This window comes from Symsagittifera roscoffensis, chromosome 10, assembly GCF_963678635.1.
Source record: "Symsagittifera roscoffensis chromosome 10, txSymRosc1.1, whole genome shotgun sequence".
Classification (NCBI taxonomy): domain Eukaryota; kingdom Metazoa; phylum Xenacoelomorpha; order Acoela; family Convolutidae; genus Symsagittifera; species Symsagittifera roscoffensis.
The window spans coordinates 2,971,794-2,996,731 of NC_087071.1; the positions used below are offsets into that span (position 1 = coordinate 2,971,794).

Consider the following 24,938-nt stretch of genomic DNA (forward strand, 5'->3'; position numbering starts at 1 on the left):
TTATCGTTCGCAAAATGTTTGTGGATAAATCGATTAGATACTTACTTTAATCTGTACATTTTTCTGTTTTTAATTGATTTTATCCATTTTGTCACTGCGGGTCATAGATCACGAAAATTGTATGATTTGCAACTTTCGGTCAACCCTGGCAGTGAAGCAAATCAGCCCGTGTAGAAAAAAATTATTTAGTTAATTATTCATTTAATTAACTAATTGTTAACATCATTATTTGCCTTTTGCTCGTCATTTTTCTCTATCTGTGCAGTTTTGCTAGTCATCAAATAGTTCAGTTTGTCTTCAGTATTGGTCAACCTTTGCTCGATTATGGCGACAGTTTGTGTCAAAATGTCCATTTGATTTGTAATCATCTCCAATTTTTCCATGATTCTCAAATTGTCTTCTTTCGACTTTGCAGAGTTCTGTCCTTCTTTCGTTATTACAGGCTGTGAAATTACTGACTCGACAGCGGATGGCTCTAAGATTTCGGCTTGTTGAGAAAATTCGGTTGGGTGAACACAATCAGTAGCAGTGTGAATTGTTCTAGAACTTTCTAGAATGGGATTGGTGTGAGAGCGTAGTGACGTATATGTGATGTCAGTATTCGTAGTGCTCTGAATTGGTTGGAAAGTCGATCGTCCCATAAAGCCTAAACAAAATTTGAAGTTAAATTTTGGCTAATAAATGATACTGAACTCACTTAATGGTTCAAGGCTGTTTTTAATACTACAAAATGTATTTAAAAACCTGAAAAAACCGGAAAATCGCAAAATGAACAAAAAATGAAATTAAAAAAAAACGAAAATTAAAAAGCTAAAATACGTAAAGCAAACAGAAACTATTTTCTAGTTGGCCGTGAAAAAAGTGTCTTTAAATTACCCAGGGCAATTAATGGCAATCAAAAAATCACACTGTTGAAGAAACCGGAAGAAAATCTAAGAGTGCATTCAACGATTTAAATGAGAAGAACAAAAAAAGTGTCAAGAAGCTCCACACTACAGCTGTCAATGAGCTGTCAATAAAATCCAAAAGTTCCTTAACACTTGGTTTCCTATTCTGATGATTTTTTTAAATAAAAATTTACTTTCGCTCATTCCATTTGAAGACATCTGCAAGTGTGAACTGTTTTCGTTTCCGAAGTTGTTTTCACTCCTTGGCAAGCTTCGTGGCAGTTTCGGCTGGTCAATTTTTCGCTTAATTGTCTTCTTACTTTTTGACTCGGCTTAAACAAAAAACCCCGATGAAGTTTACTGTCTGTTCAAATGAGCTCTTCTCCAAACCCGGGTTGACCTCCATAGACAAAAATGCTAATAATACATTACAATTGCCTAATCTAATTCCTTGAAAAAAAAACGAGACATAAAAATCTCACACATTTTACTAAAATGGTGTCATCGAGTTTTGTTTTGGCATAAAAAACGATGTGTCATACTAAATGAAAAAGAAAAAAATTTTTGTCAAAAAAAAACACTAATCCTACAATTTCCATATATTGAAGTTGTATGACTAGCATTTTCGTGATAAAAGTTGAAATATCTTCGAAATTTTTTTTCGTTTTTTTTCCACTGCAAATTGAATTTTGTACTCGAACAAACATTTTTCAAAAAAAATTGTACGCGAAATTTATTTTTTTGCATGTACAATGTAGTCCTGGATAAAGCAATATTGGACTTTTTTCGCTTAAAAACTATTTTCAAAAATGCATAAATTCTTCTTTCTTTTGTATGGCATGTTTCTGTATGCCTTGATTAATGTCTGTTAATTAAAAAATTCAAACGTTAAAAATAATCATCCTTACAAATTTTGGCCAAAATTTAAAAATTCTATACTTACATTGTATTATTTGTATAAGACAACATTAAGACATTTCAGGCCACTTCCAATGCATTTTCAATACAATACGGTTAAACCTTTGGTTATTCCAAGTTTTGTTTCAACTGTGTTCGGTTACGAACACTACTAAAAAAGTTTGAGAAATTAAAGTATAAATATTTTTGCGTTATAGAAAATTGCTAGTCACACAATTTCCATATATTGAAGTTGTATGACTAGCATTTTTGTGATAAAAGTTGAAGTAATTTCGATTTTTTTTTCTTTTTTTTCCACTGCAAATTGAATTTTGTACTCGAACAAACAATTTTCATAAAAAATTGTACGCGAAATTTAATTTTTTGCAGGTACAATGTAGTCCTGGATAAAGCAATATTGGACTTTTTTCGCTGAAAAACTATTTTCAAAAATGCATAAAACTCTTCTTTCTTTTGTATGTCATGTTTCTGTATGCCTTGATTAATGTCTGTTAATTAAAAAAATCAAACGTTAAAAATAATCATCATTACAAATTTTGGCCAAAATTTAAAAATTCTATACTTACCTTGTATTATTTGTATAAGACAGCATTAAGACATTTCAGGCCGCTTCCAATGCATTTTCAATACAATACGGTTAAACCTTTGGTTATTCCAGGTTTTGTTTCAACTGTGTTCGGTTACGAACACTACTAAAAAAGTTTGAGAAATTAAAATATAAATATTTTTGCGTTATAGAAAAATCACTAATCTTAGACCTTTCATGCAATTTTCTGTACTTATGGAATTGCAAGAAAAGTGTATGATTCGCATTTTCCCTTTTATGAAAATTGAATGATTAGCATTTTTGGTCAACCCTAGAATAGAAATACCAAATGATCAACCAATCAACGCCTTTTTAAATGCCTAGGATCGGCTGAGTTTATCGCCGGTTTCATTCGAGTTTTTGAATGCTGAGATTTAATGGGCTAAAAAACTTCTGGTTTTTTGGGTTGACCATCCTACAAAAACTATCCTATCTTAGAACTTTTGTTTAGAATTTTTGTTTTCCTACTTTTTTCTTCCAACTATTTTTTCCCAAAACTAAAAAAAACGCAAAAAAACCATTTCGAAATTGTTTCTATATCGTAAAAACAAAAGAAAATCAATTTTGGAGCCTTTTTGTTTTTTTTTTCAAAAAAATGCATGTAAATTTTTCCAGGTTGTGGTTGTAATGTATGCCTTTTGATCCAAAAATTAAGAAACTAAGGGAGTTTTTTTTCAATGAATCTCCTAATTATACGTAATTATAGCGGTTTGAAATTAATTTAGAAGCATTAGTTTTTCATTTATGACGAATCATGTCATGTCATATATCTGCGGACGTGTTGTTTTATTGGGTTCAGGTATAAATCGACAAATATCTAGTTAACAACAAAAACTAATTTTATGAAGAATTTAACAAAAAAGAAACAGAAACCTCACGTTGAGAAACAAATTCTTTGGGCTCTGAGTTTTCGTTATTCTACTCTGTGTCAGCGGAGAAATTTTAAACTGGTTATAAGAAAAAAAAATTTAAAACGAAAGTCACTAACTTACACTTTTCCTATGAGAAGAAAAACCCTATCTTGTAGCATTCTTAGAGTCTAATTGTGCAAGTTAACTATAATAATTTGGAAAATTTCGACCAAAAAATTGCGTCTTTTCGGCGCGCGCTCCCCCATCAAAATTAGTAAAGATTGGTGCCCAAGGCGACTTTAGAAATTTCTAAGGTTCCGTCATCAAAAACGGATATCTCACCATAGTACAAAGGTGGGTCCCTTTCGGTCGGCAGGGGGTCAAATCCCTGAAGAAAAGGCGTCCGCCCAACGCCCCTTCCCCCTCCCCACCTAAATCCGCTAGTGGTAGGGTTTTGAGTCTTTTTACTTTTCGTTTTTTACTTAGTTCTAGTCTCTTCGGCGCCAAAGGACAAAAAATTTCAAAAATATTTGTTAATTGAAACCGCTCTGGTAGGATTTTGTTGTGCTCCTTGCTCGGAATTGAGCATTTTGTTTTACTTTTCGGAATTGAGGAAAAAGAGGCATGCTCATATATAAGCCCAACTAAAACGCTACAAATTTAGCGCTAGTCACTAGCTATTAACAGCGGGGGGGGGGGGGGTAGTTAAAGATATCTAGAAGCTCTACCTGAGAAAACATCTCTCAGCTGTTCGGTTGGCTCTGTGAAGTTTGTATCCCATATGAGTATCTGGTTGTCTGATCCAGCCGATGCGAATTGGTCGCCTGTCTTCGTGAATGCAACTGCAGTGGCTGCGTGTGGTTGATGACCGTGTAAAGTGTAGATTAACCTGTTGGGTTGAAAAAGAAGTTAAAAATAAAACGGATCTTCTTTTAGTTATTTTGAAAACTGCTGGATAATTCTCGAATCTGATTGGTTGAAATTATTAACAATTATAAACGACAAAAAATCAAGATTTTCATTAACCAAAAAAGCTCAATGAAAAAAACAACCCGAGAAAACTTCTCTGAAAAAGTTTTAAAAAAAGAATAGACACAAGTGATAAACTGTGTCTTTCCCAATAAAGCGCCTCAGGCTGCTAACAAAAAAATCTATCAGCCGCTTGAAACCGTTTTTTTACGGGGAGGGTTTTTTTTGGTTGTTTCAAAAGAAAAATCGGTAATTTCTGTAACATTAGTATGCTCTTCTTATAAATAGAAAGTTGTATGAAATTCAAAACTTTCAATAATTTTCTATCGCTTTTTAGATTTGTCACCCCTCATGAACTACCCGGGTCGAGATCCCGCTCAAAAACCGCTCAAGATATGAGCGGTTTGAGCGGTTTTTCAGCAAGATTTGAGCGATTTGAGCGGTTTGGGCGGTTTGGGCGTTTTTTTTGGATCAAATTAGGCTCAAATTAGGTTCAAAAAATCTTGCTTCAAATTAGGTGAAAAATCTCGACTCGGGTACTAAAAACTTTCCATTTTTAAAATTTTTTCAAAGCTCACTCAACAAATGAATTCTTATAGTGACTATAACAACAACTCTGAGACAAAGTATCCACCGAAATAAAAAACGTCGCGTGGAATAACTTCTCTGAATAACCAACTTTTTTTCTTACTAGAAACCTAACTGCCCTTTTTGGTGTTCTTCCATATGTGATTTTCGTCAATATAACTTTTGGAAATTTTTAACAAATTCTCTTCTTGAAAACAAATGTATAACTGATTATGGGAATGAAAACTGAAGGGTCAAAGGTGAATGAACTGGACTGACCTGCCCTCTTTTAGGTCGTGTATCTTGACCGTGCAGTCACTGCTGGCTGATAAGAGGACATCTCCCTGGCGGGGGTGGAAATGAAGAGAGTTCACGCAGGACTCGTGGCTGTGGTAGCTTTGTAGTAATCTATTCACCCTACAAACACAACACATCGAAATAAATTACGGTTTTTTATCATAATGGAATGTCCAAATTAAAAAATTAAACTAGAAAAAAAAAGTTTAATAAAAATTTTTTTAGACAAGAAGCTCATTTTTAAAATTTTTCAAATTTTAATTTTTAAATGAAAATAAACTTTTGTACTCAAATCGACATAACAGTGTTTTTTAACACAAACACATAAAAATAATAAGTTAGATGTGTTAGGTTGATATTGTTCATCATTATAGTTTTATATTTTATTGCATTCACCCTACACAGAACAAAATGAAAAATTTAAAAACGAACGTTTCAAAAAAGTTTTTTCTTACGACAAGCTTCACATTTTTAAATTCTCAGTTTAAATTATTATACCTATTAAAAAAGTTACTCATTACGACCCAACTACAATTTTTATACACAAAGACAAAGAAATAACTAGTGATCTTTTTTCATTGTTTTAGTTTTTATAATTTGAGAGCAAAAATCATTGTCCTGTATCAAACCCCTCCCCCAATGCCCCTACCTGCAATCCCACAATTTGATGCCCCCACTTGATAATCCAGTGGCAATACAAGTACCAGACGGGTGGAACCTGACATCGTGCATGGAGGCTTCGTTGTCGTAGAACGTGTGAACACACTCTTTCGTTCGGATGTCCCAGATTTTGGTCGACTTGTCATCGCCACACGAAGCTATCAGGCTGGAGTCGGGGGCGAATCGCGCTGCACGGACCTAGAAAAATATAATGAAAAGCAAAGAACTTTGATTTCAAAAAAAAAACAATCCATTGGGCGAAAACCCCAAATTTTGATTTTTCTAGGAATGAATGTGGTTTGAAAGTTTACAGTATTTCTTAATTTGATTCAAAAAAACGGTCCATATTTAATTAAACTGAGTTATTTCGTGTTTTCTTTGTGTTTTTCCGGAAAAAAAATGTGGAAGCTCAACGCGAGCGTATATTTTTGTTATGAAACTATCTTAGGTCCCACTATCGAGGTCGTCCAATCTATTTAATAAGAGATTTAAGAGGACATTGTTATCCGGTATACAACCCCCCCTCTCCTAACTGTGGAAATCCTCCAAGAACTTTCTCTAGGTTTGTACAAACTCACATAACTTACCCAGTTGGTGTGTTGATTGAGAGAGAACTGAAACTTCTGTCTGTGAACTGACCATATCTTCACACTCTTGTCGTCAGAGGCAGTCGCTATGAACTCTCCATCAGAAGAAAAGTCAACTGACCTCACAGTTGCTGACGAAAAAATAATTGAAAAATTAGCTGCCAAGATAATTTTAGAAAATACACGGTTTCTGTGTCAGTAGCCAAGAACGTTTCAGCGATTATTAAAAAACAAAATTATAAAATTCAATTTCAATTCTAATTTTTTAATTTCTAATTATCGTTTCTTGTTCGTGACGTGATGAGAGTTTTGAAATAAAGCCTAGAATTGAGACATACGCGCTAGAAATTTTTTTTAAAAAGGGTTTTTTTGACATTTTGTTTTTTTTTAGAAAATTGAATTAAAACAAAACAAAGATGAATTTGAAAAAAAATGAATTTAAAAAAAATAATAATAATAATTTTTACAAAAACCAATTTTCAAAGTTTTCACTGAATTTCAAAGAGAATATTTTAAGAATTATGTCAAGAAAATACTGATGAAACATCACATTATTATTTTAATTGGAGTAAAGTTAAAGTTTCATCATTTAAATAAAAACTAAATGTACCAGTTTGTATCCTACAAAACTGGCACGCATTATTTGCTCAAAGTAAAAATTCTAATATTCCCAAACGGTTGTTGTACATGATGAGATTTTTTGGAAATTCTATTAGAGCTTCGACTTTAAACTGGTATAGTTTTATTATCATATGTCATACGACTTATCCGATGTATATTTGGATTAAAAAACTTAGAAAAAAACCAAAACCCCGAGGAGAAAATCTTACGCTTTCCAAGTGAGCGGATCAATAACAGTCAAAAATTCTTGAAGTTTCATCATAGAAGAAAATAAAGATTGATGCAACCTCATAGAAAGAAGAGGACTTTTTGTTTTTGTCAGAATAAATACGGCAGCTTTAAAAAACAAATGACTCTGTTTTGCCAATAATAGCAAAACAACAGTGACTAGTCTTAGCTAGGCTCAACTTACAAGTTTTTTATCGACTTATGAGATTTTCAAGCAATACTGAATAAGAATCGATTAACCGTAAAAATTTTGCATGAAAAAATGATAAACCGGTAATGGTGGAACAAATGCCTAAATTATGTGTTTTTTCTCGCAAAATGTATTCAAACACACTTAAATCAATTTTTTTCTTCATTGTGCAGGTTCTTGCTAACACAGAGCAAGCATAAACAAGTTTACGTATTTGCGACTAAAAATTTACGACTTGACGATGAAAGGAAGAGTTGGTTTGACGGATTGATCACCATTTGGAAAATGCTTATCATACGATTCCCTACATCTAAAACGCTATCAGAAATGGTCATACTATAAAAAGCTTATCATACAACTCACTACAAGGTTTTTTGTGGAAAAAAAGCTTATCATACGATTCTCTTTGATGAAAACTGAAAGAAAATCGTTTTTTTTTTCACTATTTTGGTGTTAAAAGTTTTTTCAAAAGAATTTTTAGGCAAATTTAAATGAGCTTGTATTGAATTTTATTTTAAAAAAATTAATTAAAAGAAACAAGGGTCCGATGAAGTTTTTCTGTGATAGCAGAATATTTATTTTTCGGTTTTAGATTAAATCATGTAACATAACTCTGCCCAAGAAAGTTCAGGGTTTTCAATATCTGAATTTTTAGAAATAAAGTCCTCGTTTCTATTTTTTTGATTTTTTTTGTGAAGATCTAACTTTAAACTTATTTAACATCTATCAATACGTAGTTTAATCTGCAGTTTTGATGCCGTTTAGCTTGCTTGCCTTTTTTTTCAGAAAACTTTTTCTGTCGTTTCCTTGTGAAACACAATAATTGATTTATGCGAAGCAAAACTTATTTACATGAAAAAAATTGTCATGTAATTCTAAAGTATGGAAAAAATATCTACCGTAAAATTCCATAGCATGAGGAAATTGCTCATAATGCTGTCTGTTTTCATACAATTTTTTTTTGTCTTTGGAATTGTGCTGAGTTGTATGATAGGCTTTTTTTCAATAGAATTGAATTTATTAACAAGCAATTTCTGTCAATCCGAGTACCTGCTTTTATGCAAAAATGTCGAAATCGATCAGATTGATAGATTTTCTAGCCTCCCTTAGAGTCTAGTTTTTGTAATTTCCAGTCTTTAAAATAGCAGGAATAAGTTGAAAATCTTGACAAAAATGTTGACGGTTTTTTGGGTAATGCTTTGATTGGGCATCGATTGGACAAATGCTGATTTAATTTTGTTCAAGAATGTCTAAACTGAAAAAAAAAAATTGTTTTATGAAAATAGTGCAAGAAACGGTTTAAAATTGATAATAATCATTTATATTAGCTGTTTTTTCTACATTGTGATTTTTTAAAAAAGGACTTTGAATTATTGAGAATTCACCGTTTTTTCTACTTTTCTACTTAGTAATTTTCAACATAGTACTTTTCTACAAAATGTATTTCAAAATTGACACCTATTCAATTCCGCAATTAAATTGAAACAAATCAATTGCAAACTCTCTGTTTTCTGTACGGGAAAACATGATATCAGGCAAAAATTAAAGCTTAAATTATCAAAGCCAGGGTGGGAAGCTCGACTTTGGTTTCAACTGTTTAAAACTAGAGAGTGAAAAGTTTGCGTAATACTGAAAAAATAGCTTTTTTGTTTTTTATCAACCATTTTTTAACAAAATGCCATAAAGTTTGCAAGTGTTTTTAGTTTTTAGGTAATTCTTTTTTTTAAATATTCAGTTAAATATAATTCAACCCCCTTCCCCCCCAGGAATAAAATTTTAGTCTTCTCCCCAGTACTAAGTATAATGTTTTTCTGGTTTACCCGAGTGAGCTTTGAAGGCGTTGTTCTCCCCCTTAATACTGGGCACCCACAGTCTCACACTCCTGTCACGTGACCCACTCCCCACCAAGTGTCCGGTGGGGCTAAAACAGACACTCGTCACCCCGTCTGTGTGTCCCGAAAAGCGAAACACTCTCGCCTGGGGGGACTTGAAGTTCCACACCATGATGGTCCCGTCCAGAGAGGACGATGCCAGTTGTCTGGAGTTCGGGTTGAAATCAACGGCTAAAAACATTATGTAATTACAGTATAAACCGTGTTATGCGTCTCAATTATACTATCTAGTTATGAAGATTTTCTGTTCATGGACGACTTTTCAATACTATTTTGGAAAGAATTGACGACCACAATTTTAGATGAAAAACAACAACTATAAATTTGAGGATGAGGAAGCGCTCCAAAAAATCTGATTTATCGAAATGAGTTGCAAGCGGCCAAAGTTATTTTTTCAAAAAATAGAAATTTTTAATGGGTTCTCTGCTCTTCAAGAATAACGTTCGTCTAATATACAATTTTAGTGAGTTTTCTAATAAAAACCCGTCTTCGTCCGAAATAAACTGATAGATCTGCAACTTTCCATGCCTGTTAAGAGAAACTCAATTAAATAAGCATAATTTTTGTTTAGAAATGTCAAAAAAATTTTCTGGTGAAAAACTTAAAGAGACCAAACATTAAACTCAAATAGTAATCAAAACTGAAAAAGATGAAATGCAAACTTGACATTTTCTTGTCCAAAATTACATTGACAAAAAAAAATAACCGTGAGGACAAAAACAAATTAAAAATATAAAAATACCTGTGATAGCATCCTTGTGACCTTTGTAATGCTGCGCCACTGAAGGATCACAGAGGTCATTTGCAGTTGTTGATGTTGTTGTTGTTGTTTTTGTTGACATTCTTGATCACACACGTCTTCAGTGAAAAAATTAATTTCTCTGTTTCTGATCAGTGTAATTCAATATTAGCTATTTTTGTAAAAAAATTTATTTGAGATCTTTTTTTATTATATAAAATAGCTTGATTACTGATTCTTGGTGATAACTAATTTGAAATCCTTTTTAAGTTTGTCATATATATTACAACTGATGAAAAATGAATTTTTTGGTGAGTTGAAACGTGCATTTAATTCAAATACGTTTTAAAACACGTTCAGCTATGCTTAAAGCATAAAATAAATGACAAAAATGTAGTTTTTGTTTGAGAATGATTCACCTTTAAGCCAAGCACGATATACATTTTTATTGAACAGTACAAAAGAGTTGTCAAAAGCTGGACTTTTTCATAAGCGACCAATTAAAAATTCATTTCAATGAAGATCTTGAAGCAGCAAAACAAGAAAAAATAAAAACTATTTTATTTCAGAATGAGCTTAAAGGATCTGAAAAACTCCGACTAATTTCTAGAATAATTCAAGCAAAAACCCCCTGTGTTTTTACCATGAAAATTTTTTCCATCCACTGAAGTTGAAGTTATAAAACTTTGAATCCGGGAAAAGTCGATGTAATTTAGCTAATACGTTGTTAAATTATAATCGCATATAATAACAAAGCCGAGATGTTTTTTAACAATTCCACCTAACCCCCTCATGTAACTTTAAAAAGCATATCAAAAAATCAGATTTTTATAGGTCTGGAAAAATGTTAGTAGGAAACCCATTAGGGTTACAAACAAAGATAACGGGAAATTTTCTTTTTGTCAACATGATTGTTTAACAGAATGTTTTTTATGTAGATTTTTCGTAGAACAACTTTTTTGTGTAGCAGATTTTTTTTATTTAGAAAAATTGAAAAAATCCAGTTTGGAACCTGAAGAAGAAAAACCAAATGTAAAGAAAACTCCCCACCAGCTAACACTTGTTATGCTCAGACAAAAAAATTGGAATGGATTATAGAATAAGTAGCAAATCACATTAAAGTGGATTGTTTGTCAATTTTATTTTTCTTTTGAAAATTTGCACGATTTTGTGCAGTGTTCGATCTAGGTTTTTCTCTGTGGGGGGGGGGGGGGGGGTTTGGGGATGCGTGCTTGGATTTTTATTTTCAAAAATTTCGAAAACTTTGTCCACCTCCTTTCCAAGCTCTCACAAAGCCGTAAAAGACCGTTTTGTCACCAAAAATGGACATTTCAAATTAGTACAAAATAGTGCAAGTCTTTTGCTCCCTTACAACCCTCCTTCCCAACGTTTGCCCCCCCCCCCTCCCCCTCACTGAACCACTCCACCACCTGAACCACACTGAATCATCACCCAACCCCAACCCCCCTCCCCCAACCTGAACCACCACCATTCCACGGCACCTGAACCAACCCCCACCTGAACCAACAAAACCCTGCAGCTACACCTGATAAAACACCCCACCACGCCCCCACCACCTGACCCCCCCCCCCCACCCCACCTGACCGAGTTCAGGGGTAGGGTGGGTGTGAGCGAAGGGCTGGTTCATTTGGGCTCATGTGGGGGATGGCGGGGTAAAAAGGGGGAAATGGGCAAACATTGGGGGGGGGGGGGGGGGGGGGGGTTGTTGAAGGATAGTTGTTGAAAGAAACATAACTCAGTTATTGAGTAGCATAAAAAAGTCACAAAAATCAAAGTTGCGCAGAATAAAAGACATTATGTGGGTTGAGCTTCGCGTCTCAACAAAGTGGAAAAGTGGAAAACATCTATTTTATTTGGATTTTGTGTCAGTGTCCACAAAAGTGAAAACAAAAATCTACTATAATGGTTTAAAAATGAAATTTGTTGCCTTGGAAATAGTTATAATATCAGGGGCGGATTTAGGGGGAGGCGAGGGGGGGATGGCGGACGCCCCCCCCCCCCCCCTCAGGGATTCGACCCACTGCTGACCCAAAGGGTCCCTCCCCCCTTTGTACTATTTTGAGATATCAATTTTTGGTGATGGACCCTAAAATTTTTCTAAAGGCACCTTCGGCGCCAATGTATACTCATTTTGAGGGGGTAGCGCGCGCCGAAAAAACGCAATTTTTTGGTCAATAATTTCCAAAAAGTGCCTAAAAACGCCGTTTTTGGCCTGTTTTTTCAAAATTTTGCCTGCGGCGCAGAAAATATATCCAAAAATAGGGACAAAACAGTGCTTTGGCAAAGCTCGAAAAATCAATTTGGTCGACCTAAAAAAAAGGTCAACAAAATTTTCGAAAATTTTTTGAAAATCCGCCCCCCCCCTCGAGAAAATCCTAGATCCGCCCCTGAATAATATCCTTTTTTTAACTGATAATAATCATTTTTTTTTGATTTTGTAGACACTGACAATGAAACTCATTTACAATCTATTTTTATTGGAATTCCAATGCGGGCCCTTACATGTCAATCTTTACTGTTTGTAAACATGTCAATCTTTACTGTTTGTAACAGAATCTTGAATTTCGAAATAATGCACGCATGGTAGGTACCCCCCGTCAAATTATGAATCAATGATCTGCAGGCTTAACTTTTTTGATCTCTGAATCTCGCACTAAATCATTTTGTTGACAGTGGTGGCTGTGGCGGGGGTTGGGGTTAACAGAGTTCACTAATAGTATACAGATTTTTCTAATGAATGGAACCCATTTTTCAACAAATAATTGACACAAACATTTTTCATCAAAGAAATCAGACAAACATTTTTCATCAAAGAAATCAGACAAACAGTTTTCAACAAGGAATTGAGTCACTCGCGGATTGGTTTCGATGCCTTTTAAACATGCCATTCATTAACCAAAATTATTTATTGTACAATGTTAGCATTTGAGAATTTGGTTAAGTATTTTCATAATGGTTCACTGATGGAAAATTCGAGAATAACTGCTCTTAGTGGGGTTTTTTGAGGGTAATCTGTTCAGCCGGATTAGAATACTTTCCCACTTTTTATAGATCACAAAGCATGTCAGTTAAAAATAAACCTTTGAAGTGATTTTTAAATTCCAGATCTAGAAACAAAATAATTCACGGTAGGTTTTGATCCAATTGGGTTGAAAAACTTTGCGATAATTAAATCCTTCCATTCTACTCATAGATTATGGCAAGTAATTCAGGTATGAATTTTTGGTATTTGGTGGCCCTTATCGGATTTCGCGCAACCAAACTGTTTGTGAACGTCTATTTTTAGTAATCAAACTAACTCATAGTTGACTTTTCTGCTCGACTTGAAAGTTATTGCTGAATCAGTAAAAAAAATCATGAAGATGGACATTGATGATTCATTCAATGAAAAATAATTTAGCGTTACTTAAGCGCTGGTTTCATAATTTTTAGAAGGTTGCAAAAAAGAAGGCCCCGCAGTAGATCGATTTGGAACCTGATCTAAACTATATTTTATGATTGGATAAATTAAATGTTTTACCAATGTAAAGTATTTAATATTAACCAATCATGATCCATCTAACTAACAACCCACTTATTTGTAAGTGCTGAAGTTACTTGTAATTTCAGCACCAGAGAGATTTGAATTTAACTTAGAAATTAGTTGGACTCTCCCGAGCACTTCAGCAGCCGCAATAAACCAGTATACCCTAGATCTATTGAGCCTAGCAGAGACTAGTTAAACAACCTGAGACTAGATAGTATAAGAGTAAGATTAGGATCGGTATTAGACTAAGAAGTTGCACGAATCTATCCGGCCGAAAATAAGATAGCGTGACGAGCAGACGGTGTACCCTATCCGAAATTACTCTATGAGTTACACTTCGGTCCTAACTCATCTGGTGCGACCATAAGTCTCGAACAAGACCTTACTAGATTAGAATTAACCAAAAATAGATTAGAAATTAGACAAAAACATTTACAAAATGTTATACGACAATAATTTAATTGAAATGTCTCTCCGACTCAATAGATCAGAGCCAATATTCCGAACCATAATAGAACTACCCGGAATTGGAAGAAGACCTCGAACCAAAGACGACATACGACAAAGTAGAAACTTGCCGTATAGTTATATGATAGTTCGGCAAAAGCCAGAACAAACTTTTATATTTCGAATACTACTTGCAATGAATTTAGATTTCCATTTGCAAACATAAAACCTTGAAGTTACTCTTCAAAATCATTTAAGGCGCTAAACAAAATTAATATTATACAATAACGATTGATAAAAAGATCTAAGATCGTTTCCCTAAAACTCTGCAGTATTATACAAAACATGTTTGAAAAATATTTATTGGAAAACAAAAATAAAAATTAGTAGCATGACAATAAATGGTTAGTAATCATAAATCATCCTGTTGTTCCAGCTTCATCATCTAAAACATAACAGCAATCATCAACTCACTAACATCATAAAACACTAAATCTTTCCTTTACACACATTTAAAACTTTATTAAAACTTAAATTCACTTAATTTTAAAACCAGATCATCAAGGCTTATCCTTGGATCTTAAATCATTTTCTACTTAATTAAATTTTAAATTTGATCATCAAGGCTTATCCTTGGATCAAACAGAACAACTTTGTTCTCCCCCACCCACTTAATTAGTGTCTAACGACCTCAAACGTCGATTCACTACCCAACCCTTTCTAAAGACCCAAGACTAATAGAAATTTTTAAAACAAAACTAATCATTCAAATTAGGATAAACAGTGAAGAACTTCGGTTATTCATCCTTCACTTGACCCCCCCTCTTACCAGACCCAGGATAAATCTTAGACTTCGTAAGTTTAAAATAGTATCTAACGAACTACTCGCGTTCTAATTATACCTGAACCTTGTGGATCGATTTACTATTCTCCAACCCTTGAACACAATCACTACCCCTAAGTAAGATTAAGTAAGTTAACACCTTAGCTTATACTAGTCACGAGAAAGTAAAAATCATTCTTCGGAATCGATATACTTTTCTCTCCAACCCTGAACAAATAGACCCAGGTTAAGCTAACCAAAAAATCGTAAGAACTAACAGTTTAAGAAAATAGAAATCATTTAACAACTTTTTGCATCCGTCATTCTAAACCTTATGTCATTTAAAAACCTAGGAAATAAACAAACAATCATTTTACACAATTGTGAAATAGATAACAAAAAATACGACCTTGTAATCACACCTCATACACAAACAGTTGGATACATTCGAACAAAACGACAAACACTAAAGAGAAAAATAATAACTAAACAAAGACAAATAACACGAAAAAGATTTTCAAAAAATCGAAACGCATTTTCAGAATCAGAAACCAACAGTTTAGACGAACTTTACAAACTAAAAGAATCAATAGATAAAAATTACCCACTTCACGATCAATTATATTTTTCTGACTCAGAAACAACTTCAAATTCATCACAAAGAGGAAAAAGAAGAATAAAAAAACAGTACAAACACAAACCAGTACATCTATACAATTGGAATCAACCAATTCGACACATTAATAATTACATATTAACAGTCATCGAACGAAAAAATGAGTTCAACACACACCCCAGGTGACGAAACTCCAGATGATGATGAAATCTTTCCTTTTATAGTAGACGCAGATACTGATAGAGGACAACACATATTTTGTCAAAATTTACTCGTAAATTTATTTGAACCCGGAATCAGTCCATGTAAAACAGAGTTCCCCGATGTAAAAATCAAAAGACAAATCATAGATCACTACTTAAAAGATATATGCAACATAACACAACAGTATGGAATCTACTCCATAGAATTCACTTCCCCAAACCATAATAATAGAACATATACTATTCAAACAGACGATCTTGATTTAGAATTTTCAAAAGTTTTTTCAGAATATATAAAAAGCATCCAATATCATAACTCACAAAGAGCAAACTCCATATTCACCAATGAAGTTTTCGCAATAATATATAGTTATATTTCGATATTAGAAAACGAAATCCCACTAACAAATGTCTCACCGACAGAAACATCTAAACATTTGAAAGTACGACATGAAATTACACTACTCTCTAGTTATTTAAACATCATTAAAGAAAATTTCACGAAAGATGACGTTTCACAACATACCAAACACGATCTACAAAAAATTTTAGCATGGTTCATAATAGATTATTTCACACACAATATTGATTTAATTGCACAAGCAAGAAAAAATTTTAGACCCCAAAATTCGAACGATGATACCGCTATCACAGAACAATCAGATTATGTTTGGGACCCCGAATGGTCTCATCACGCATTTATAAGCTTTCCACAATCAATCTCAAGTCAAGCAATAGGTACAATATCTTACATAAGAGATTATGTAAGAGTAATACCATTAACAATTGATGCAACACCATTAAACTATAATACATTTTTACCCGATACACAAAATAATAGTTTAAACTCTACAGTTATACACAATGAAAACCTCAATGGAACTAGGAATCTTACTCAACAAGATATCCAGACACCATCACACTTCATAAATGAAGAAATTGTACACACAACAACTACACAACAAAGTATTTCACCAATACGCCCAAATTTAACAACACAAAGAAATACAAACCCTTCACAAACACAGGTAACCTTACAATCAACCGTTAAACCTTCGGTTGCTCCAAAATATTCCCATATGGATTACCAAACATACAGACCCATGACAATACCATCAAAAACACGCAAAACATTCACTAAAAACAACTTTGCAGACCATAATTATAATTATACACATCCATCAAAAACAAATTATCAACCACAAAGGAATTTTAATCAATATACAAAACCTCGAAACTGGGATAACCCAACGGCCCAATATAATTCCAAAAATTTTCAACCAAATCCTCCACAGGATCGCAGTGAAAATTACCCATTTTTTCAACAGAATAAAAATAAAAAACAAACATCTTATCAAATGGATTATTTATCCTCAGATGACGATTTCTTACAACCAGATATATTTGCACCAAATACTCAAGAATATCGTAGACAAGGAATACAGAGAACACGTACAAATCATAGAAATTTTTCTCCACAATCAATAGATGCACAACATCAACAACCAATTCAACAACAAAATCCAATTAATACACAATCTTTTCAACCAATTCAACAACAAAATCCAATGACTGCACACTCGTATCAAGCATCACAAATGCAAAATGAAATACCACTCCCATATTATCTCCAACAACATGAAATAACAAGAAACCAACTTTCAAATTTTTCTCAAATGCCAAATGCAGCAGAATCATTACAAATGACAATGAATCCATACCTTATGGGTGGATCATCAATAACATCAAACAAACCTTTAATGGTTTTCACAGGAACAGACCCTGAATACTCTGTAGAAGATTATTTAAATGCAGTAACAGCAAACCTGATTTTAAATATAGGACCTGAACCAATTAATACGCCACTACATCAAAACTGGATACATCGACGCACAGCGTTGATACAAACAACCTTAGATGGCGCAGCCCAAAAATGGTTTTCAGTACTACCTCTAGAAATAAAATCAAACTGGAAAAGATTTACACAAGAATTTTCAAAAATGTTTGACTCCGAAAGAAACAAACAACAACAAAGAGTTTTATGTAATGAAATTCGCAGATTACCAAACGAAACCATCAAGCAAATAGCAGTACGAATCGAAACACTAGTTCGAAAAGCATACTCACTAAATACACATGACTATAAAAACACAAAGATGACAGAAATCTTAATGATGACCTTAACACCACAATTAAGGAAAATAGCAATAAAAAAGAGAGCATCCCATCCTTCTTCAATTCGAGAACCCGATTTAGATTTTCGAAAACTAGTAGACAAATTAGAACAAGCAGAAATCACGATGAAACTAGAAGAAACGGAAAATCTGAAATTACAATACGTTAACAAAATTGAAACGACTCCCACTAATATTAATAATATACAGGAATCAGAAACAGACCTCGTTGAAAAAATCACTGAAATACTCAATATTTACGAAAAGAACCCGAACTTTAAAGGCAAACCATCTTTCAAAAAATGGTGTAATTATTGCCGCCGATACGGACATAGTATTTCCGAATGTAGACAAAAACAGCAAGATAGTCAAAATAAACCTCAAAAATACAAAGAACCAAATAAATCATTCTATCAATATATGAAAAAAGATCAAAATCTACCAAACAAAAATGTATACAGCAACAACAGTTCAGGAAAACCACTTCCGAACAATACAAGTTATACAAGAAATCAATCCCCATATAACTCAAGTTATAGAGGAAGATCACCAGAACGAAGAAATACACAAAACTCATCACAAAATCACTACAATAGACCAAATAGTAGAAATAACTACTCCAGATCAAATTCAAATACACAACGATTTGTTTCTAGATCTAATTCCCAATCAAGAAATAACTACTATCCAAACAACCAATCACGAAATTCATCATACAATAGGAATAGAAACTACTCCTATAATAGAAATAGAAGTTATTCAAACAACCGAAACCAGAATTACCCGAACAATCGATCAAGGAATAACTCATATAATAGATCGAACTATAACAGACCAAACAATAATTACCAAAACAGATCGCGAAATAATTCACAAAATCGACACCCAAGTTATAATAATCGTTATAGAAATTATTCCCAATCACCACACCGGAATAATAATCACTATAATAACTCTAATAATCGTCATAGAAGCAGTACACCTAAACATCAAAGACAAATCAATCAAGTACAAGCTAACCCAGAAACAACATCAGACCCCCCAGGTATTGATGACACAGTAACTGATACGTTACAACTCAATCAAATAAACTGTACATCATCAGATTCAGAAAGTGATACTGAAAACACTCTTGCTATCAATATGATAAAAGTCGAAAATGACTATGAATCTGTCATATATGAACAACCCTTTCCATCACATATATATGAAAATCAATCAGAATTTCTTCAAAATTATTACACTACACCCATAAATTCCACACCAACAACGCAAGAAACAAATGCAAAAAATACTACAGAACAACCCAATCAAAATGTCAAAACAAAATGCTTGAATACAAACCACATCTACCAAAATATACAAAAAGAACAACCCAAAGAAAAAATCTGGACAATACCATTTCTCTTAGAAAGCCCAAGAAATAAAGAATTTCAACCACCAGACCTTGAAATAGATTTTTTAATTGATTCAGGAGCAGAATCAAACATAATAAACATCCCCACATGGAATGAAATAAAAACTTTACATCCAAAGCTAACACCTCTTGAAACCTCCAGCAAACTAGCAACAGCACAAGGATCAACATTGATAAACTACGGAAAAATCCAATTATTTCTCCTCCCTACCAGAACAATGGAGCAAAGTAAAATTCTAAACAAGCCATTTAAACAAATATTCCATATCACTGATATTAAATATAATATCATTGGAATACCATTTATTTCGAAGTATATACCAACAATTAACATCCTAAATAGTAAAATATTAATCAAAGATAAATATACAAATACAAAAGAAACATCCCTAACATTTTTTCAAAGATTAAACAAACAACCACCATTCTTTTCAAAATTTTATCCAATATATAACCAACAAAGAAAACACCTGAAACCACTATCAGGAAACATATATAATTTTTCAATCAAACAAGTTCACCAATATGATAAAGAACAAAACAAACAAAAATTTTATATGTCAGATTTTGAATTCAAACCTATTCATAAATTTTTCAAAATCACAATCTCATCAATAAAATATTTGAAAAATTCGAATTCAGATATTATTTCCTTACATGTCTATAACAACACACCTTACCAAGTAACATTACCTTTAGGACTTTTAGGATATTGTGAAACCAACGCTACAATATCACCAATACATGAAAAAGCCTATCGCGTAAATAATATACTCCAATTACTAGATATTTGCCAATCTACAATTCTTAATGAAGAATTATCTATAAATAATATAATAAGTAACGAAAACAGAAATACGGATTATTTCACAAAAACTCCATATTTCAAACCTACATTCAACATCAGTAACTACACAGAGGACCAACAAAAATTTTTAACAATGTTTAATTTCCAACATTCACAAATAACACAAGACGAATTCGAAAAGTTAGCCAAACAGCTAATTAAATATTCATCAGTCTATGCAACATCAAAATTCGATGTTGGCAAAATCAGTTCATCACTACATCTCCCATTAAAACCAGACGCAGTTTTCAAAAAACAGAGAGCAAGTAAAGTACCAATTCACTTACATGATAAAGTAAACAGATTACTCGATATTTTAGAACAGTACAATATTATATCACCAGTTAATAAAGAAGAACAACCAAAAGGCAACACATTCATCAACCCCGTTATCATTCTAGCTAAAGGAGAATCATTAAAAATCGTTCTCGATGCTAGATACCTCAATTCACTTATAGATGAATCAAAATGTAATTGGCCCATTGAACCAATACAAGTTATTTTAACAAAAATAAACGGCAAATACTTTACAACCGCCGATATGAATAGTGCATACAATCAAATGCCACTAGATGAACAATCACGACGTTTAACACAATTTGTTATCGGAAACCAACAATACGAATTTAACCGCTTATTCTATGGAATATCCATAGGACCAGCAGCATTTTCAGCTTTTATGAGCAAAATTTTTAGACCACTAATACTCAAGAAAAACGCAATCACCTATTTAGACGATGTTTTTATGCAATCACAAACAAAAGACGAAATGTTCAAAGTTTTAGAAAAATATCATCAAATACTTCAGAACGAAAATCTGAAGGCCGCCCCCGATAAATCACACTTCTTTTTGACAAGAGTTAAATTCTTAGGACATAACATAGAAAGAAAAACAATAACTCCACTGAAATCACGCATTGACGCTATTCAAAAACTTCAACCACCAACAAATAAAAAGAAAATCCAAGAATTCCTTGGAATGTTAAACTTTTTAAGTAAATATGTTTATAAAATGCAATTATATCTACGACCATTTTACAATATCCTTAGACAACAAAATAATTTTGAATGGAATACAGAACATCAAGCACGATTCGAAGAAATAAAGAAACTTTTAACCGAACAAATTTCAAATACAATCCCAGACCCTGATCAACCATTTTATGCAATGTGCGATGCTTCGAACTTTGGCATCGGCGCAGCACTATTACAATCACATAATGGTACAAATAAAATGAACCTGATATCAGCAAATTCCCGATTATTCACTCAAGCAGAGCTACGACTCTCAACTCTAATGAGAGAATGCACAGCCATAATATATACACTGACAGAATATGAATTTCTGATACTTGGATCAAAACATCCAACAGTTCTATTCACAGACCACAAACCAATCATTTTTCTTTTCACACAGAAATCTAACCCAAACCACCGAGTTTACAGATTTCAACTAATTCTAATGAAATTTCCAAACTTACATATAGTTTGGACTGCAGGAAAAAATCTTGCATTACCAGACACCTTAAGTCGAAATACACCACCTGAATTACTTACACGAAAAACAACAGTTGAAATACCCAAAAATATAAAATTCTACCTTGCAGAAAACGAAACATCACCTCGATTAGAATGCAAATATGCAGTAAAAACTGATATTGAACAATCACAAATAAATAATTTACAACATTTCCCACTTTATTTAGATTGTCAAAATAATCATTATGAAGTTGATTTACTTGGAACATCAACCTTCAAACCAATCCCATATTCTCAATGGATAAAAAATAACACCCAACAAAAACGAACAAAACAACACCTACCTAAAAAAGACCATTTTCCACTAAGTGAAAAAGAAGATTTAACTGATAAAATAAATTTATCAGGACCACAAACAAATGATTCAAAATACACAATAAATCAAGTTTTTGACCTCCATGACCCACTTGATACAATACCCTTATCTAAATTAGAAATCGAAAACATTTTTCTCCCCCCAACAGAAACAATTACAATTTCAACACTGAAACAATATCAAAACCTTGACCCAGTAATTAGACAACTGAAATCATGGCACAAATATAAAACTAAACCTATCAAAGCAGATTCAACCATTCTAGGAAACAAAACACTCCTCCGATACTTTCGCAAATTTAACAACACAACAATTAACGAAAACACAGACCTTTTAGAGTATAACATGAATGAATCTACAGTTCCATGTCTCCCTATAAGTATGATTCTTATAGCTTTTAATATTTCACATACACAAAATATTAAAGGACACTCTGGATCAGAAAAAACATATTCAAACTTTATACAAAATTTTTACTTCCCAAATGCACCAATTTGGATAAAAGTACTATGCAATGACTGTATAGTATGTCAACTAAATAAACCTTACCCAAATCAAAAACAAATAGCACAAAAACAAGATTTTAAAGGACAAAGTTTGTACTTTAATCATCGTATCTCATTTGATACTAAAGGACCAATTTCACCCTCATCAGAAGGAAAATCCTACATTATGGTAATTGTTGACGCATTTACACATTATGTAGCACTTAACCCAGTACCACATTGTAACGCTTATTACGCTTACACAACACTTTATGAACACTGGATAGCAAAATTCGGACTACCAGAAATTTTAGTTACAGACAACGGTACAGAATTCATAAATAATGAAATTATCACACTATGTCATTTATATAACATTAAACACAAACCACGTACATCTCATGCACCTTGGACAAACGGCTTAGTCGAAGGTATGAACCGTTCATTACAAGAATATCTTAGATGTATCATCAACGGAAATGATACAAAATATACCGAATGGTCAGCAGATGTAAAATTATTTCCCTTAGCATATAATTCACAAATTACGACAACTTTAGGAATGTCACCATACGAAATGGTTTTTAACCAAAAGCCACGCAAACCAATAATGTTTACAGCAAATTCTCATAAAAACGCACAAGGTTATTGTCAACCAAATAAAGACTCAATTTGTTATAACCTCCCATTACATACACACGATGAAGATCATTTTCATCACCCACAAATTCTTAAATTAGCCTCCGGTACACACACCGAATGGATTTTAAATAGAGATAAGAAACACAATGAAATTTACCAAAAAATAACGAAAAAGTTATTACAAAGACAAAACATAAATGACCAAATCAATTCACGTTTTACACCAGCTTCCGATTTAAAAATTGGAACATTTGTTTTAATACCTAATTTTAATACTCAAAAAGGAATTTCTAAAAAATTACAACCCCTCCGAAAAGGACCCTACCAAATAATTGCAAAACCCACTGATGTCACATATAAAATTACCGACTCAAACAAAAAAGAAATCGTTCAGCACCGAAACAACCTATTACCTTATTACCCAAAAGAATACGCACTCCGCGAATTAACTCAATTATATTCTTTCACAGGATTAAAAATCATTCAAAACGAACCACATCTGAAAAACACAGAACAAAATGATAACCCCACCGAAAATCAAAACACAAAACCAACCGCCACCAAAAACAATACACAAAACCATAAAGAATCTCCAAAACCAAGAAAAAATAGAAAAATGACAGAACAAATAATACCCCAAGAAGAAATAGACAAATCTGAACATAGAAAAACAACAAGACTCCGAAATCAACCACGTAAAAACTACAAAATGTTCATCCCCCAATCTAAAATATTAAAAAAAGTAGAATTTAAAAAGTAATTTTAAAATTTTATACTTCACAATCTTGAAACCTCCGTAACATTTTTCATTTCAATTTTTCAAAATAACATGCTCACAAGTACGCAATAATTCTAGTTCAAAATAGACCAATAGGATTCATCCAATCCGCCACTTTCTCTAACTCAAACTAAGATCAATTAGACGAATAATCTAGAACTCCAGGCACATCTCTAACTATAACTTTACAACCTCCAGGTCAAAAATAAGCAAACCACTCCAACTTGACAGCTAAAATAAATATCACCATAATACCGTACCCCTCCCTTATCTAATAACCCAAAGATCAACAATATTTCCCCAACTCAGACCACGAATACCCCCAAAACAAATTTGATAACTTAGCCTAAAGTAACAAAATGAAGATTTTAATTAGCCTAAAGTATAAAAATCTTACCATACCCCGGATCATTTGACAAACAAAAATAAAGAAAAAGACGACCTCCCAGTCACCATAAAAATTGCCCCCAACAAATTTTTACAAAACTCAACCCACTTGTCAAAAAACTAATAAATAATTCGACCACACTAGAAAATCGCCTCAAACAAGCAAAAAATATTCGACCAAGAGATCATTTCTTAAATGCTCTTCTCTCAAACAGTTGCTCAAATACTTATAAATTTTAAACATTTTTTTTCAATACTTGAAGCCTTTATAATATTTCTTTTTGATATACTTGAATATTTTCTAATAATCCTAATCATTTTTTGTAACATTTTTTTAATTTTCTACACTATACTCGAACTATTCCTCCAACTTTCCAAAACCCTTGAATATATCCACAGGTACGATTTTAACAACTTGTCTAAATGATACGAACAATTTTCAGTAGAACTGATATTTTTTTATTGTTTGTAATTTTCATAACATTTTTATCATCCCTCATTTTGACAATATGTAAATGTATAAAGAAAGCAATCATCACATTTGCCCTAGCAACAATTTTTCTAATTATTTTTTTGGAAGAATATTATAATAAACATAAACCTTCCCACTAAAGTAAAAATTCAAAAATCCATCAAAAATTGCTACCCAACAGTCACAGAATCAGTCTTCACCGACATCATCCCAAGATAATCCAACACCACCTTCAACTACTCAAAATCCTCAA

The 24,938-nt window shown here is 32.8% G+C and overlaps 1 protein-coding gene across 2 annotated transcripts; it reads right to left on the reverse strand.

Moving 5' to 3' along the window:
* Nucleotides 1–56: 56 nt before the first annotated feature.
* Nucleotides 57–10,368, reverse strand: LOC134855134 (POC1 centriolar protein homolog A-like). Of its 2 annotated transcripts, XM_063871544.1 has the most exons (8): nucleotides 9,996–10,368; nucleotides 9,182–9,424; nucleotides 6,323–6,453; nucleotides 5,725–5,933; nucleotides 5,058–5,195; nucleotides 3,971–4,131; nucleotides 1,082–1,219; nucleotides 57–646 (listed from the first exon to the last, which is right to left on the reverse strand). In XM_063871544.1, exons 1-8 carry the CDS (start codon nucleotides 10,093–10,095, stop codon nucleotides 210–212), a joined length of 1,557 nt encoding a protein of 518 aa, XP_063727614.1. In that variant the 5' UTR covers nucleotides 10,096–10,368; the 3' UTR covers nucleotides 57–209. The 2 variants fall into 2 exon arrangements, with proteins under 2 accessions (XP_063727614.1, XP_063727615.1); XM_063871545.1 differs by lacking the exon at nucleotides 1,082–1,219.
* Nucleotides 10,369–24,938: the final 14,570 nt, after the last annotated feature.

Bases quoted from the DNA above. Each gene is read 5' to 3' on its own strand.
- LOC134855134 (XM_063871544.1), bottom strand. From the start codon at position 10,095: ATGTCAACAAAAACAACAACAACAACATCAACAACTGCAAATGACCTC. The intron at 9,425-9,995 runs GTATTTTTATAT...TAATGTTTTTAG, and splicing joins TCACAAGGATGCTATCACAG to CCGTTGATTTCAACCCGAAC. The intron at 5,196-5,724 runs GTAGGGGCATTG...TTGTGTTTGTAG, and splicing joins ATCAAATTGTGGGATTGCAG to GGTGAATAGATTACTACAAA.